Source organism: Vombatus ursinus, unplaced genomic scaffold, assembly GCF_900497805.2.
Source record: "Vombatus ursinus unplaced genomic scaffold, bare-nosed wombat genome assembly UNPS02014778.1, whole genome shotgun sequence".
In the NCBI taxonomy this organism is placed as follows: Eukaryota; Metazoa; Chordata; class Mammalia; order Diprotodontia; family Vombatidae; genus Vombatus; species Vombatus ursinus.
This window is the reverse complement of record NW_020954556.1, coordinates 37147541-37165558: the sequence shown is the minus strand read 5'-3', so window position 1 is coordinate 37165558 and position 18018 is coordinate 37147541. Positions and strand designations below refer to the sequence as shown.

Sequence of the window (18018 nt, the reverse complement as noted above, 5' to 3'; positions counted from 1 at the left end):
AGAAATAAACATGTGAAAATACAACGAACTGATCAATGGTGATGTGTGAAAACCATATTTAAGAGCAATAGTGTCTGTGTGTGTCAGGAAAACATTTAATATATAATTTGTAAGCATTTATATGGTATGATTTTATGTATAAATCCTGCACTGTATCCTAATGTAAATTAAAATATTGGCGCATGAGTTTATTTTTCAATTGTTTAAAGTGTTTAAAAAACACAATTTGAAAACATTTTTGTTATGTGTCAAATAAATTTGATTACAAACACATTTTCAATGTTGACTTTTATTGTCAACAACTTGATTCATGTTTAAATTTAATAGGTGACCTGCATATAGTACAAAAGCTGGAGACAAGGCACTTTCCCCACATTCTCATCTGACCCTTTATGACCCTATGAAGTAAGGGCTCTGGCATTATCCTCCTCAGTTTACAGGTGAGATACCAGGCTCAGGGACCCAGTGATTCCTCACTCACACACCACATAGCTAGTATCAGAGGCAAGATTCACACTCACACCCATCCTGAGCTCATCTCCTGTATTGTTTTTTTCTACTGTGCTGTCTGGCCTCTGGGGTACATCTAAAATCATAATGGACATTGATCTTCTAGGAGCTGGACTATGAACTTTAACGAAAGCTAAGAAGTGAACTTCCATTCAATTGCTGAAGCAAATGGAAGAAAGAATTCCCAAGTTTCTAGACAACTGGACCTCGGTTTAAGGCGCTATTTAAAAACAAAAATAAAAAAAACCCTCTGAATAATTTGTTACACAAAAACAAAACACCAAAAATATTTTAAGTCTCTAAGCTTTATTGATACTTGGTTGGTTTTACATTTCACAATGCATTCCACAGACTTAGTTTAGGTACAGCTTAAACCGCAATTTAATAAATCTTAATTTGTAATTTCTTGCATAACAATGTTTGATATTTCCAAAACAACATTTTTTTTCAGCATTAGATTCAGTCCATAGATCCCATGTGTGTGATGAAATTAACTACAGTAGGTTTGAGCAACGAAGTGTATGTTGTGGACTTTCTATGGGCATGGAGTTGTATTTTATGTTGAAACTGGATGGTAGTGTTCCTAGAAATATAGTTTCTTTTTCTAGCTTATGTGATTTAGAGCTACTCATAGAACCATCAACTCTGAAATATCAAGCACTGAGGGGCAGCTGAAAGGTCTAAGCTTTGTGAAACACTATATATATTTATATATATTGGCAATTAATAAAACAGTAAAATCACAATACAGCTAGATTCATACCAAGAAGGCAAGCTTTCTCCTTGCTTTAGTGGTATGATCTCTTCTAAACATTTCATTTTAGAAAATCTGCATCATTCTACACAGACCATACACAGGGCACAAACTGTGAAAAGGGTTCTCCTGTCAGATCCACCTGCTATACACCTTCCTGAAACACAGCAAGACTACCTCCAATGAAGCACAATGTACAGCTTTCTCAGATCATTTTGTGTGAGAGCCAGTGCCTCACAATGGATAAACAAAGATGATTACAGCTGAAGTCCAGACATAGCAGCTTACAATACTTAAGATGACGAAACACATGGCAGTCAAAACAAGTACTTTTCCTCAAACGTTGCGTTGCTAAAAAATAAAGATCTGTGAGACTGCTCTGCAATGTCAAGGCTCCATTCTCCCCCGACCCTCCCCATGGAATCCAAATGAAAATTTCCCCCGAACGATGAATTCCTAGTGGTGTTGACTGCTGATTTTACTCAGCCTTGCTTTTCAATCCAGGAATTTTTGCTTGGATTCTACAAGTGAAAGGAGAAAAAAACTAGTAAAATGCTAAAGACAAGGGTTTTAAAGACCGTTATCTTTTTTCTTTTTGAAATAAAAGTAGTGAGAAACACATTGCAATAATGATATGTTTAAGCTGCCAAAACATAAGCTGTATTTAGTTACTCTTTTCTTGTAAAATGGTTTACAAAAGTATATTAAATAATAGAAAAATCTCATTTTAGTTGTATTGGCAGCAAATAATGGGGAATAAGCTGTCCCTAAAAACCATGTATTATTCCTTTTGTACTCAGTACAGACATTTTTGCTAAGGTCTCAAAGTCAAAAGTGTCTTTTTATGAAAAGAAGTAAGACTGGAATACTTACTTAGCCATAGCATCTTTAACATTCTTATTCACAAGTCCTAGATAATGATCAATCTGGGTCTGCAAACACAAGGCAAAATGGTTGACAGATAGAATTAGCATTGTTAAAGAACTTAAAGATAAATGAATGTCCAATAACTCTAGATGCTTATTTCATTATGGTTTTCTACAACTCATCATAAACCCCACACTATGTGAGATTATTCTATCAAGCCCTCCATTTTAAACTCACCTGATGCCTTTCATAAATAACAGGAACACTGAAGAGTGAAATCAGAGCTGTAATGGAGAAACAGAATTTTAAACCCCTATCTGGAATACTCAGTAACAGCCGAATCAAAAAAACTTTCAAACTGACAAGTCTAAATATAACTCGACAGTGATTCTCTATGATTCTATATGAATGGGTTGAAGGGTCTTCTGAAGGGAAGGCTCTTTCAATGTGAGCACTTGATATAGTCATCCCCATCCTCCATCCCTCTCTCCACCGCCCCCTGCCCCGCTCTGGAATGGATATAAGTAAGGAAAGGGTACAAGAATAATTTACACCACATTTACATTTACAATGATGTTATTCATTCATTCCCAATTTGCTAAGCACCTACTATGTGCCAGGCACTATGTTAGATGCTGAAGATGACAGCCCTGTGCCTCAAGAAAGCGTATAGACTACTGGGTGGAAAACACACACACACACACACACACACACACACACACACACACACACACACACACACACACACACACACACACACTCTCACTCTCTCTCTCTCTCTCTCTCTCTCTCTCTCAATACAAAATCTAAGTAAGAGAAATACAGAATGACTTTGGGCAGGAAGACCAATTAGAAAGCTAATCAGCCATCCAGGGTGGGTGAGAGCCTGAACTAGGACAGTGGCTGTGCAGATGGAGCAAAGGAGATGGATGAAATAGATGTAGAAGTAAATGCAACAAGACTTGGCAAATGACTGGAGTAGAGTGAAGAGTCAGGTGTGACTGGCCAGAAGGATGATGGTGCCCTCAAGAGAAACAAGACAGTTTGGAGGAGATGGGTTTAGGGTAGAAGATAATGAGTCTGTTTTGTGCATGCTGAGATGCCTAAGACATCCAGCTAGAGCTATCCAAGTGGAGTGGGTGATGTGAGACTAATGGAAGTCACAAGAAAGATTAGAGCTAGATGCACAGGCCTGGAAGCCACCTAGATAAGGATGAAAACTGCCGTCATGGAAGCTGAAAGAATCACTAGGAGAGGACAGAAAAAGAAACAAAAGGGGCCCAGGATAGAGCTTTGGGCAACTTCCCCTAAAAGTCATGGGTGATGAATCTGCCAGAGACAGAAGGCATGGCTAATCAGGCAAGAAGGATGAGAACTGAGAAAAGCCCTTGTATAGGACAGAGATAACTGCTAACTTTGGAAATAATAATAGTAATAATAATAATAACAAGCATTTACAAAGCATTGAAAGTTGCAAAGCACTTTACAATATAGCAGTTTCAGTTGACTGATAAAGTTAGGAGTCAAACTGCCCAGGGTTGAAAAGTGAGAGAAATGGAGGCAACAAGAGTAGATAGCTTTTTTAAGGAATGTAACTGTGAAAGGCCAAGTTGGAGAGATGTAGCATAACAGCTTTAGGGAATGGTAGGATCAAGTTTGTTTTGTTTCATTTTTAAGGATGGGGGAGACCTGGTCATGGCAGTAAGGGGCAGGGAAGGAGCTCTCTCTAGCTAGAAAGAGAATGAAAGGGGATGAAAGAGTACAAAGACTACCTGCCAGGACACTGGAGAACAACTCTTCATCAGAGATTAAAGGAAGAAAAATATAGGGGATGATAACAAAATATTTTGAGATGAAGCACAGGAGAGAAAAGTAAACTCAGAGTGTATGACCTCTATTATCTCTGTAAAATATGAAGCAAGGACCTCTGCTGAAAGGGAAATGTTGTTCAGTCAAAGGATATTTGCTTTTTGGTGGGGTTTATTAAGGGAAAAAGGGAAAATTTTGGAGTTTGTCAGGTAAAGGCACTCTTTATGGTCAAGTTGGCCCATTTATGCTAACTGTACCTTTATAAATGAAAAAAAATCAATACTCACAGTGATTTGAAAGACTAGCAGTTTAATTACAGCTTTTAAAAGAAACAAATCCAACACTTAAACATCTAAGTTCCCTGCACCAGTGTTTATCTTTTCTCCAGTATTTAATAATTGTGATTATTTCCCCAAATAATTTTATAGACTTACCCAATATCAGTAGTGTCAGGCCATTGAACAAGGCACCAACATAGGTAAAGATCCACATCAATACTGCAAACTATAAATGAAAAACAAAAACAAAAGGTATAAAGGCAATGCAAAATTCCAATAGTCATTTTTTCATGAATTAAACCTTTCTAAAACGACACTTAGGTGCCAGATGAGATGCATTTTTTTTTTAACTCATTTAAAAACTATCTTTAACCTAGTTTGGAGGCATGCCAAACTAGGCATGTGGGATAAATTTTTAAGGAGATATACAACATTTTGCTTCTAATCTTGATTGTTCATTCAAGCATTTGATAGATTTAAACAGTTTTCTCCTAGATAATGCCAATACAATGCCTCAGGTTCCCCTTAGATTAATAACAGTACTACATATGTATCCTATTCACCTTGAGAGACAAAACACTTTACCTTCAATCTCCAATTCATTTATTGTTATCATTGTTTTGAGAAATGGTATTGTCAACATTACTACTAAATTATCATTAATATTTCCAATTCAATTCAATAAAAATGTATTAAGTGCCACTATATGCCAGGCACTGTGCTAAGAGCTGGGGACATAAAGAAGAGGGCAGTCTCTGACCTCAAGGAGCTTACAGTCATATAGTAGGGGAAGACAATACACAAAAGATACTGGAGTCAAAACCAAGCACAGTCATTTATGGAAAATGAAGACATAACTGGAAAGTTCGGAGCCCTCTATAAAGAAAGACTCTGGCAGGAGTTAATTGTTCTCCATCCCTCCAATCAGAGAAAAGAGGCAACCTGAGGGGGCTGAGAAGGTGCTGAGTATCAAAAGCTGAGGCAATATGCATAGTGATGACTATCAGCTCATCCTGGGTTTGGCATGATGTTTGTGGAATCAAAATCAAGCAGAGAGCAATATTTCTCCTATTTTCTACTTTCACCCTAAAATAATTTAACCAATCTTAAATCAATAAGCATTTCTAAGCCTTACTGTGTCCCGGACATTACGTGAGGGATAAAAATAAAAAGAATGAAACAATCTCTACTCTCTAATCTTTCCCTATTTCAATTCAGTCTATACGTCTTATATAAGATTAATCATTCCAATCCACAGCTCTGATCAGTCAATTCACAATTATTTAGCATCTCTTTACTGCCAACTTAAAAAACCTCAGATCCCTTTAGTCTCCCCATCCCAGGGGGCTGGGGGGCTGGGAACCTCTCACTTGACTCTTCCATCTCTTTTGCCATCCCATTGTCTTCTGAGCTTTGTAGCTAAATTTGCCCAAAAGGCCATCTACAATAGATGCCTCCACTTTCTCTCCTATTCTCTACTTAACCCCTTACTATCTGGCTTCAGACTTAATCATTCCATCAAAACTGCTTTCTCCAAAGTTACTAATGACCTTGAGGTGCTAAATCCAATGGCCTATTCTCAATCCACATTCTCCTTTGACTCTGCTGATCACTCTCTCCTCCTTGATACTCTCTTCTCTCTAGGGTTTCGGGAAGCCACTGTCTCCTGGTTCTCCTACCTATCTGACTGCTCCTTCTCTGTCCCCTTTGTTAGATCTTTCTTCAGATCATACCCTCTCACCTACAGGAGTCCCACCAAGTTCTGGCCCTCTTCTTTTCCCTCAACCTACTTCACCTGGTGATCTCATCGGCCACTGTGAATTTAGTTACCATTTCTATGCTTATGATTCTCAAATACACCTATCCTGTCTGATGATTTCCAATACTGCATCATGAACTAGATGTTCAGTACACATCTTAAACTCAACATGTTCAGAACAGAACTCTATCTTTCCCTCTAAACCTTTCTCTTTCAACCTTTCCTATTAACTGTACAGGGCACGACCATATCCTCCCAGTCCTTCAGGCTCACAACCTAGAAGTCATCCTAGGACAGACTCCTCACTATCTCTCTGGGACTTCCTGCTGCTTCCTTTAAAGTCACAACTAAAATCCTGCCTTCTACAGGAAGCCTTCTCCAACCCCTCTTAATTCCAATGCCCTCCCTCTGTTAATCATTTCCTATTTGTTCTGCACATAGCTTAATTTGTATAGATTTGTTTGCATGTAGTCTCCTCTGTTAAATTGTGAGTTCCTTGAGGGCAGAAACTTTCTTTGCCTCTTTTTGTATCCCCAGTGCATAGAACAGTGCCTGGCACATAGCAGAAGCTTAATAAATACTGAATGATTGGCATTCAAGGACATACATCAACTGCTTCAGATCTACCTTTACAGCCTTATCTCTCATCAACACCCCAACCCCCATAAGCCCCATCAAGGCCACATACCATAGATTCCAGAGCAATGTGTCAAACTCAAATAGGAATGAGGGCCACCAAACTATATATAAGGATCCTTGTAAGACACATGTTGACTTCATTTTAAAATGTAATGTTACATACATTTTAAAATCTTACTGTGTTTTCACTTTGTTAAATATCTCTCAATAACATTTTAAATTTATTTTTATTTCATCAAATATTTCCTAATTACATGTAAACAAATTTTAACACTTATTTTTAAAAATTTTGAGTTCCAAATTCTCCCTGCCCCCTTTCTTCCCTCCTCTAGTTTATACCTGGCGCCATTACTACACACCAGGCTTTTTAGTCACTATTCCCCCAAGAGTTCCCTAGTGGCTGAACAGTTTCTATGAATCAAGAAGCACTTCATAAGATCCTGCTTTATGCCAGGCACTGTTTTAGGCAGTGGCAATGCAAAGACCCAGCTCTCTAGGACCTTCTGTTTTACAGGAGGAGACAACATACAGTGTATGCATGTGTGTACAGATACATATACACACAGATACATATATACATGTGTGTATTACAAAATACGTTAGAAATAGGTACTTACAGGCCTTGCACTGCATTTGTATTTGTATCTGAAGGGAGTAAAATCCCTGATCATCAGGGGCCTGGTATGGCAAGGTAGGCTATGTGAACCTAGTCTAAGAAAGCTGGCCCATAATTACAAGATCACAGGACCAGAAGGAATTTCACAGATCATTTACCTCAACACTCTTGTTTCAGTAAGGAAACTGAAACCAAGATGAACTAAGTGACTGTTCCAAGGTCACAAAGGTAGTTTAATGAGCAGGATTTCCTTTTCTATTTCCATTTCTCATCCTCTCCTTTCAAGCTAACAGACTAGCATAAGCAAAACTTGAATGAGATTCATCATCTCTTGACCCAACTTATCCTCCTTCTTTTCCCAACAATTCTTTCCTCTCAACATTTATATTCCAATAACCACTGCCATCTATGTAAGGCTTTGAAATCTGCAAAATGCTTTGCACAAATTATCTCATTTGATGTGCACAGCCTTTGACCCAGCAACAGCACTTCTAGAGCTGTATCCCAAAGAGATCATAAAAATGGGAAAAGGACCCACATGTACGAGAATATTTATAGCAGCTCTTTTTGTGGTGGCAAAGAACTGGAAATTGAGGGGATTGCCCATCAATTGAGGAATGGCTGAACAAGTTGTGGTACATGAATGTCATGGAATACTATTGTGCTATAAGAAATGATGAGCAGGTAGACTTCAAAAAAACCTGGAAAGACTTGTATGGACCGATGCTGAGTGAAATGAGCAAAACCAGGAGACCATTATATACAGAAACAGCTATGTTGTGCAATGACAAACTTTGATAGACTTAGCCCTTTTGAGCAATGCAAGGATCTAAGACATCTCCAAGTCTCATGATGGGAAATGCTATCCACATCCAGAAAAAGAACTATGGAATTTGAATGCAGACCGAAGCATACCATTTGCTCTTTTTTTCCCTTTTGTTTTGTTTCCTCTTTCTTGTGGTTCCTCCTATTGGTTCTAATTCTTCCTTACACCATGACTTACGTGAAAATATGTTTAATAGGAATGTATATGTAGAGCCCATATCAGATTGCACACCATCATGGGGAGTGAGGGGGGAAGGGAGGGGGAAAAATTTAAAACTCATAAAGCATATGGAAGTGATTGTTGAAAACTAAAAATAATAATAATAATAAATTTTAAAAAATTATCTCATTTGAGTCACATAACAACCCTGTGAGGTAGGTATCACAGAAATAATTACCCACATTTCACAGCTAGGAAACTGAAATTCACAAAGGTCACCTGTAAAACAAGAAAGCTAAATGTGCACTAAAGTTTCTTGAAGAAAACTCTCAACACTAACCAGCAGGCTCAAACTCTGGCAAAGTTTATCAAACTAGAAAGCTTCAAAGACATATGGGACTGGAGATAGGCAATATATCCGTGGCTGAAGGACCAGTCTAAATAAAGTTGGGGGAGGTTATATACGAAGTTGCAGAATGATTACATTTTTTGGCCAAAGGAACTTATTGAGGTACAAAGAGTTTGAGATCAATCATCTGAAATCTGTGAACTTGCTTTTTAAGTATTTTAGTAACCATAGGTCAATATGGTTGGCTTCTTTTGTAATCCTACGTATTTTTTGCATTTTAAAAACATTCTGAGAACAAGTGCATAAACTCCTCCAGATTAACAAAAGGGTATAAGGCACAAAAAGGGTTAAGAATCCCTGGCACAGATGGAGGAAGTAACCTGGCTGGTACAATCACAGAAAGCTGATATGTACACAGGAGACAAGTCAAAGAGTTGAAAAGGTTCAATGAAATCAGAATTTTTACCACTGAGCAGTAGATTTTTGTTTAATGCAAAGAATCTGCTAACAATTAAAGCTAATTCACAATGGAATAACCCTGACAAGTGAAGAGAAGACTGACAGACCAGTAGCTACACAGGTCAGAAATGGGCCTGGATGACTGTTAAGGATCTTTCCAACTTTAACATTTTGATTCTATTTACATTCTGGTAGACTTATCAACACACTGTCTTGTTTTTATTACATTTCAAACACACAACAGTTTGCTTTCCACGGCTCAAAGTTCCCAAACATCCAGTCACTGTTTTTGTCATATTCAGTCACTCACCATGCCACTGCACTAAAGCACTCTATGGTCACCACACACAAGGACTCATTCTATTACTTTAGGGTTTCACAGTTTAAAAAGCAGTCAGCACAACTACCCTGTTAACAGAAAAAAGGGGGAGAATACATACCACTCATCAGCCCTAACCCCTGAATCTGCAAGGTTAGCTGAAAAAGCTGCTAATCCTGCTGTAGTGGAGATGTGTGTAAAGTTAACCAAGAAAACATTTTGTATCCTATTAGTTCTGGATTTGAAAAACAGCTTCAGGAACAGGAGCAATGTGTAGTTACTTCTGTAACTGACTGAATCAAATGTAGGCCTGAATATCAGAAAAGTTCTCTCTCACTTAGTCAAGCAGTGGTCAAGAAATGAAAGGCTATCGTGTTTTTAGCATTTGTTGTGGAACTACTCGTGGAAAGATGTCTCTCATGGCTGTAGTCAGCACCTTCCTCCCTTCCCCCAATAAATAGCTGCACTAGCTAAAAATATACCATGCACTTCAGTGAGTTTGCCATGGTGCCACAAATCTGTGTTTGTCTATCATGAAACAGAAGTTCATTGGGAAAGACAATTAACCCTCAACACTGGACAAGAGGTCACTTTAGCCATTGTTGATATATTTACAATCACACAACACACATTAGAGTATGTGTTTAGCCTCAGTATAGCAATTTAGTAGTTCACTTTAATCACAGACATAGGAACTCAGACATAGACAAGGTCTGATTGTAACCCACAAGAAGGGAATCCCAAGATTTCACACCTGGACCACGTAAATCAGTCACTCCCAGGAAGAGGTCCAAAGGCTTAAATGTCACCTGATTACTGAAAGTCCCTCCTGAAAAGCTAGGGTTTCCATAACACAACAAGAAGGACAGAATAAGGACGGCTGATCCAACCTCAAAAGCAATACAGGGTTTTGGTTTTGGAGGGGGGAGTGGTAGGAGAGGGAAGTGGTTCAGAAAATGATAAACTATAAAGTCTTCTCTTTCTAGCACAAGAACAGATTTGCTCTATACAGCATCTGTTGTCGCTCACATGATTATTAAATACAAAGTCAAACAGGAAAAAAGGAAATTATTCACAACCATTTTTCAAGATATAACCCAGAGGTAGCCTTCAGGTTGTTATGCACCAAGGAATTCATCACCTACTAGGTAAACTGCCATTCACTTCCAGGTGCCCCAAACTAGCAGAGTTAATTCAAGAGGCACTTTGGGGCATGCTGCAGCCACCATCTATCTCTGGGCCAGCATTCAGAGTCTTTTCAGCTTGACAGAACTCATGAGAGATTGCACTGCTGGCATGACCTTTGGCAATCTGGAGTTGTGGAAACAGAGTACAACTTTGTGGAGAAAAGTGTGAATGGCTTCCAGGCATCACCAAAGATGACTTGACTATATATAATTCAAGAGACATCATTCAAGACATGCATGAGTGAAAAAGGTGAATTTGTCATGTGGCATGAGCAAGGATAACAGATGACTAACACCTGAAGATATGTGGTAAATGTGAAATAGTAGAAGGCCTGTAATACTTTGGAGGGATCCATCCTCTAAGGAGAACGTGTGGAAAGATAAGGGCTAAAACCAGATAAGATGTGAAGGCCTAAATGGGATATGATTTGTACTTAAAAGAGAATAATAAATCAGTAAACTGCTGGATCCATTTAAGTATTAGCAGTTAGTCTAACATCAAGTATATTCAGGGGGAAACAGCAGTATTTTGTTAAATAATACCTTAAAAGGCTTGGGGTCTTGTGCTTTCGAAACTGCTTAATTTTGTCTTCCAAATGACCACTAAAAGAATTCTAACCAATGAATAATTACATTTAAAAAAAAACCTTCTAACCATTATCAAAGAATCTTAGCAGTAGAGAACTTAAGAGATTTATCCCACTTAACATCACAACCTATAAAAATCCCTTCTATAGAGATGATCACAAACACCACCATGTTCACAATCTGGCTGGATGCTTTAGCAGAGCAAATTGGTAGATTATATTGAGTCCAATTTTATTCTGTAGAAATTTTATATTTCCAACAAATTCTTCACCTTATAAACAAATATGATGCTTTAAAATCCCATGCTTTTCCCAGTTAAAATTTTCTTTGGATAGACATGACAATTCTGGGGAGAGAGGGAAAGAAAACATACTATGCACACAAAATATGCATACAGTGAAATGAAGCAATGCCACTAATATTACTGCCACATATCCCCATACTACTCTTTCCAGTTTTGCTGTTTTCAATCTATTGTGACCTAAGAGACAACCTGGCTTGTTAAGAATTACATATTAAAAACATGTGCACACACACAAAATCAGAAGGAGTTACAAGAATAAGCTCATTTGATAGGATTATGATCAATATAAACAAGTATTTTTTGTTTCAGGGTTATCAATAAATATGTTTATAGATATATACAATTATTTAGATTTTTTTGTTCATTTGTCTTTCTTTTTACTTTGTTATTTATACACAAGAGGCAACAAGGCATAGTAGAGAGCTGGCATTAGAGCCAGGAAACCTGAGTTCAAATTCTGCCTCTGACACTTAAGAGCCATGTGAGCCTGGGCAAATCACTTAACCCCTCTCTCAGTGCTCTAGGCAACTCTCTACAACTCCTACATTACTGAAAAGGCGCTGCACCCCGGCCTTGAAGAGGGAGTTTCTACATCTACACCAATTAAAGCACAGGTCTTACTGCTATCCATCCCTATTACTTATCTGCTTTATGCTTCTACTTGTCTATTAAAAAAATATTGATGACAAGCCCCTTAGTTCCTGCAGCTGACCCTCATGTGCCAAGGTAACAAGAGCAATTAAGAAACAGTGCTGCTATTGGCACTCAGGGCCTTTGACTCCAATACCAACATTCCCCACTGACCAAGCAAACCTCCAGGCTGGGTTCACTCACTGTCTCTTGGTTTTCCTCCCTTTAGGATTCTGGACAAGTGCTCTTGGGTGTGATCTGAATCTCACATCAAATTCTCAAACTTCACCTTTTTCCTTCAATAGCCTTCTGATTTTTGTGAGGAGGTACTAGCCACGGCTATCATATTCCTCCATAATTATTTGCAAATATAACGTTTTGATTTAGAAAAGGTTGCTGAGGGCCTTTCCAAAATGTTTCCAGGGCCAAAACTTAACCTCATCCTGACTTAAGTCCACTACACACTGTTAATGTGGTTTCCACTTTGTTGCCTGAGGGGCTTTATAAATGTAGGTTATATAATACCATTATATTTTCCTAAGAATAGAACTGATTATTGTTTTCTCTGCTATGACTCATACAAATGCAATTTATACTAACCAAGATTCTCAGAAAGGTATCTTTTTGTTTGCTTTGGTGAGGCCATGGGGGTTCAGTGACTTGCCCAGGGTCACACAGCTAGTAGGTGTCAAGTATATGAGGCCGGATTTGAACTCAGGTCCACCTGACTCCAGGGCCGATTCAATGCACCACCTAGCTGTCCCTAGAAAGGTATCTTTTTATAGCACTATAAAAACTGATCGTGTTCATGGAAGACTGAGAGAGTCAGGTCCACTTTTACCTTTTTTGATTCTCAAAATGTAAGCAACAGGAAACCAAAATATTACTTTTTTTGAAAAGATGAGTCATCATCATCTTGTGACATTAAAAAGATTTCTTACCTATTCCTCCATTTGGAGATTTTTTCACTTCAAAAAATTATGAATTTAGTATGATTATTATAGAATCTAGTATATCTACAATCTCATTTATCTTTTCAATCTGGATAGGGACAAGTAGGTATGATTATAAAAGGAACAAGACTGTCAATTTTAGTCTAATTTATTTTGTAGTTATTTACCATAGCCATAAGATTGTTTTTAAATGTAAATGCAAAGTACTGGTCAAGCCTCCATAGGTCAGGAGCAACTGCTCTTCAGAAACCTTGTATGGATCACCATCTACTTATACAGGGCATCCAAAAAGTCTTAATGCAGTTTGGAAGCTATTAAGCTTTAACACACTGTTTTAGTATTTAATAGTATTAAACATACTATATTTCTGCTCAGTCACCCCATCTCTGACTGATTCATTCCACATGGTGTTTCTGAGGATACTGAAGTTGTGTCCCATTTCAAAGCTAAATTTGCTTCTGATAAAATGAAACATTTCAGTACATACTATGTGCGATGCATTGTAAATAAATAAAGCTTTAATAGCTTAAAAACTGCACCAAGACTTTTGGGACACCTAAATCAGTCACAAACCAGCTCCTTCCTAATCTATACTTGCCCCCCAAAGTCATTTAAACACACTTCCAAAAATTAATCTTTCTCATTAAAAAAAATAATTTAAGCAAAACTATAGGAAGGTAGGGTTTATGCTATTAAAAAAATTACTACCAAAATCTAGACAGGAAATCAATTATTGACTGAAAACATAGGGAAGTTGAGTCAGAACTTGCATAATTCACTTGTATCCCTGCCTGATTTCACAAGCAAAACTCATACAATGATTCTAAGCTTTCTGAAGTTTGCAACAAAACACACACAATTGCCTTAATTTATTTTTTAAAATCTGAATTAATAGAAAACAAGTCTATTTAGCAGCAGTCAAAATCTTTTTCTTTTCTCCTTAAAAGAGAAAGGGATCAAAATCTACCTACCTAGAAGCAATTTCTGTATATGAGCTCAACTTGCTCCCCCCCGCCTTGTGGGCATGAAAAAAACCCAACATATTTGAAATCAGAAGACCTGCAGTTCAAGCTCTGGTTCTAACCCTTCCTAGCTGCACGCCCTATTTAGGTTGAGTCATTTAAACTCTCTAGGAGTCATTTTCCTCATCTGTAAATTGAAGGGACTAGACTAGATACCAGCCTAAACCCTAAGGTTCCTTTCAGTTCTAAAACCTGTACTTGATATGTCCTTTATAATTTTATTTGCATAAAAAAATAATTTCAAATATTTTTCCTTTAACAAAATCTTCACATTAAGTTCTCTGAAGGTATTTATTTTGTCTCTTGCCCTGCTGCTGACAAATATTTCAACACCCTAATTATTCTGATTTCATAAGGGATTTTGTAAAATAAATGACAGTAAGTCTTAGAAAATAAACTGTCTTGATTAATACACAAGAAGTCTGATAGACACGATTCACCCAAAAATTTTTAAGTTATCTCTATATGTGAAAGTTATATCCTATACCATTAGCAAAAGTTTTAAATCACGTGTCTTAAGTTACCGTCTTCGTTGGTTGATAAGGCTGATGAGCATGCCATTAAAATAACCAAAGGTGAGTAACAATCATTTCCACAAAGAACAAACATGAAGCCTCACCTTTGCCTTGTACCTAATGACATATTTTACAGACACTTTCTTGGCTTCCTAAATTTCACAATATCTCTATAGACTCAAAGTCACCTTTTAACAACATTTCTGTTAAGTCACCCTATCTCTGACTGATACATTGCAAATGCTGTTGTTTCTGAGGATTCTGCAAAATCATGCCACATTTCAAAGCTACATTGGTTCATTCATATATGCTAATATTTCTGTACCTATTATGTGTAAACTGTACTCGGTCTTGGGAAAGGCATTAGGATAAATAAAACCACCTCCACCTGGCCCTAAAATCTACAGTGACATCTTCCCATTACTGCCCTTTCACACATGCTCTATGTAGAAGTTTATATTACCACCAAAACAAAAACAACAACAAAACCAAAAAAAACCCTCAAAACTTCACACACCCTTTTGTTCTGGTGGACTAGCTGTATTCTAGGACTCCTGACTATAAGAGTCTATTATGTTAACTCATTTTTAAATATTTGTCTTTTTTTAAAGGAAAGTTAATTAATTTAAAAATTATAATAAGCTATACTGGGAACTCCCCTCCATTCCCCCCCCCCAGAAAATACTTTATACTACTTTTCAAACATTCCAATGAAATCTGTGACAGATATATGCATTTCATACAAAGGAGAGATGATTGTATAAAGGAGTCTAAAACAAATTATTAAGCTACGACTGACGTCATACTTTAAACAAAGTAGTCATGGAATCACCAAGATATTAGCTCTCAGTTTATTGAACAGCCATATGCCTTACATCTCCTCTGTCCTATTCAGAAATAATTTCACTGAGACCCAAAGGCCTACAGCTACAGCCTGTAACTTGTGATGAATAACTTAGGAGTTGGGCAATAGAAAAGGAAATGATAATAAACTTGCATTCCAGTCACTGTACTTTAAAGTTTATAGAGTGTCTTCCTCACAATACCCTTGGTGAGGAAAGGAAATACAAATATTATCCTTATTTTAAGATGCAAAAACTAAGGAAATATGAAGTGAGCTGCCCAAGGTCACACACAGCTAGAAATATCAGAGCCCAAGCTGAAACTCCCATCTTCTGACTCTAAGATCAGGGCTCTTTTCATGCACATACTTGGGAAGAAACACTTTCAACATTACCTAGCTTCCAAAAGTATACTGAAATTGTTAAATTGTACATACATCCAAAGACATCAGCAAGGAAAATGCAAACCTAATTTCTTCCTCTAGGAAACTAAGTTTTTACTGTGTTAAGACTTACATGTGAGTGCTACTCAATAATTTCTGACAATTAGCTCAAGCTTTGGGGAGTTAGGTAGCCATGTGAGACTCCAGATAGCCAATGTATGGCAAGAATGGAAAAGGATTAAAAATACTTAGAAGGCTTACTTGAAGTGTTCTGGCAGCCTGTTGGGGGGTGGGGATGGCAGTCTGGAGATCTGGGTTCTACAAATAATTTTATTAGCTGTGTACCACGAGGAAAAGGCACTTGGCTTCCCTAGGCTTCAGTTTCTACAACTACAGAATGATATAACTGGACTAGACAATCTCTTAAAGACCCTTTATTGCTCTTGAAGTCTATGGTTTTATGATTAAGATGAAACAAAATGGATTCACTGTATACAACTTACCTGGTGGCTGTTTTTCCCCAGTTGGGAGAAATTCATTATGATCAGTCCATGTGGAAAAATAAACCCTATTATTAAAATCATGGAAATTTCTACATGATTAAGCTAAATGTATTTTTTATCTACTAAAGATGTACGGCCACATAGAGAGAACTCTATAGAGATAATTATCTTTCTATTCCTTTACTTAGAAAAGATATACAAATCAACAGATAAAGAAATGGAAAACCTCTCCAGTATCTTTGCCAAGAAAACCTCAGATCAAAGAACTAAAAATACAAATCAAATCCAAAAATCCCTGAATAATGAAAATATTAGCAAGTCTTAATGAATCATCAATTTTAAAAAATATTTGATTATTAAATTCCATTCTTTTAGAATTGTGTTGAATTATTAATCAATGAACAAGGATTTCTGGGTACCGGTAGCTAATGAATATTTATGAAAGTTCTAAAAACTGTATTTCTTAGAACCTTCTGACTCTCTCCCTTTTTTGTCCCCATCTTTGCCATCTTCACTACAAAAGCACAGATATGGGGGCTATTTTGTATTTTCAGTTGCTTCACTAGTTTTTATAGTTTAAAAAAACAAAAGAATTAGCAAGTTGCAGCAGACTAAAGATGAGTCTGTGTATACTCTGCTAGAAAGCTAGGGCCATACTTAGAAGCCCAGCACAGAAGAACTAAGGATCAGCTCGATGACATGATAAAGAATACAAGAAGGGCTTTGTGGACTCTGAGCCTTAATGAGGATCACTGGGTGAGAGGCCAGACATCTGAACTTGGAGACAAGAAGACGGAGGTTTAAGTCGAGCCTCTGAGCCACAAAAGAAAAGTCCCAGAACGTCTCAGGACTCTAGGCAACTCTCCAAGACTATAGGTTGAAGAAAAGTTGCTGACTTGCATTGGCAAAAATAGTTTCCTCATCCAAGACTTCACTCCACTAATGAAATCATTAATCTCCTTATATAAGGTAAAGGTCAACTTTAACTGAGATATTGTTTTAATCTTCTATATTAGTGGCTTCTGATACAAGAATTACAACCAGATAGAAACCAAATCTTAAATAAGAAATGTGTGCAGAGTTAACAAACCTACCTTCAAAGAATCAACTAAATCATCAACTAAGAAGAGACGTCTGAGTTCTTTGATTGTGCAGTTGACATGACCAAGGGCAGAATTGCTGTACTTCTGAACCAATGCCTCAGATACAGCAACTTCAGAATCCAAGTAGGCCCTGGCAAAGGAATGCACTAACCATTAGTGAGAAAACTTTATCAAGTTCAAAATTTGAAAGATTTAATGTTCATTCATTTAGTAACAAATATATCCGAGGGAAAACATACTAATAAACAAAATTTTAATACTAAATAAATGTAATATTTTTACATGAAAAACAAGGAAAGGTTTTTAATGGTCCAATGTGCTAGGTGAGCTTCATTCTTGTACTCAGTCATGAAAAAAATAATATGAAATCTCAATAAATTTTCCTAACACATATTTATTTCTTTCCAAATTACTCCTTTTTATTCCAAACTTTTAGATAAGTTATAAGTAATGATTCAATCTGTCACTAGATAAATTTCCACAAACTTACAAATAATAAATTTCCATAAATGGAAATACATAATATTAATCCTAGTAAACCGTTTTATATATCCATAAGTCAAAATTGTTAAATTTTGAAGAAATGACCATAAGGGAAAAATAAAACTAACAAATCATTTCACTTTTCAATTTCAAAGCAAAGC

At 37.0% G+C, this 18018-nt stretch overlaps 1 protein-coding gene across 4 annotated transcripts in view; it reads right to left on the bottom strand.

Moving 5' to 3' along the window:
• Window positions 1-797: 797 nt before the first annotated feature.
• The window catches only part of RTN4 (reticulon 4), a 72018-nt gene continuing 54797 nt past the window's right edge, over window positions 798-18018 (bottom strand). For all 4 annotated transcript variants that reach the window (XM_027865225.1, XM_027865222.1, XM_027865223.1 and 1 more), the window contains 5 exons: window positions 17366-17504; window positions 4375-4444; window positions 2369-2415; window positions 2138-2196; window positions 798-1785 (listed from right to left, as the gene is read on the bottom strand). In XM_027865225.1, coding sequence (XP_027721026.1) covers window positions 1743-1785; window positions 2138-2196; window positions 2369-2415; window positions 4375-4444; window positions 17366-17504 — 358 coding nt within the window. In that variant the 3' untranslated portion in view covers window positions 798-1742. The remainder of the gene's footprint in view (window positions 1786-2137; window positions 2197-2368; window positions 2416-4374; window positions 4445-17365; window positions 17505-18018) is intronic.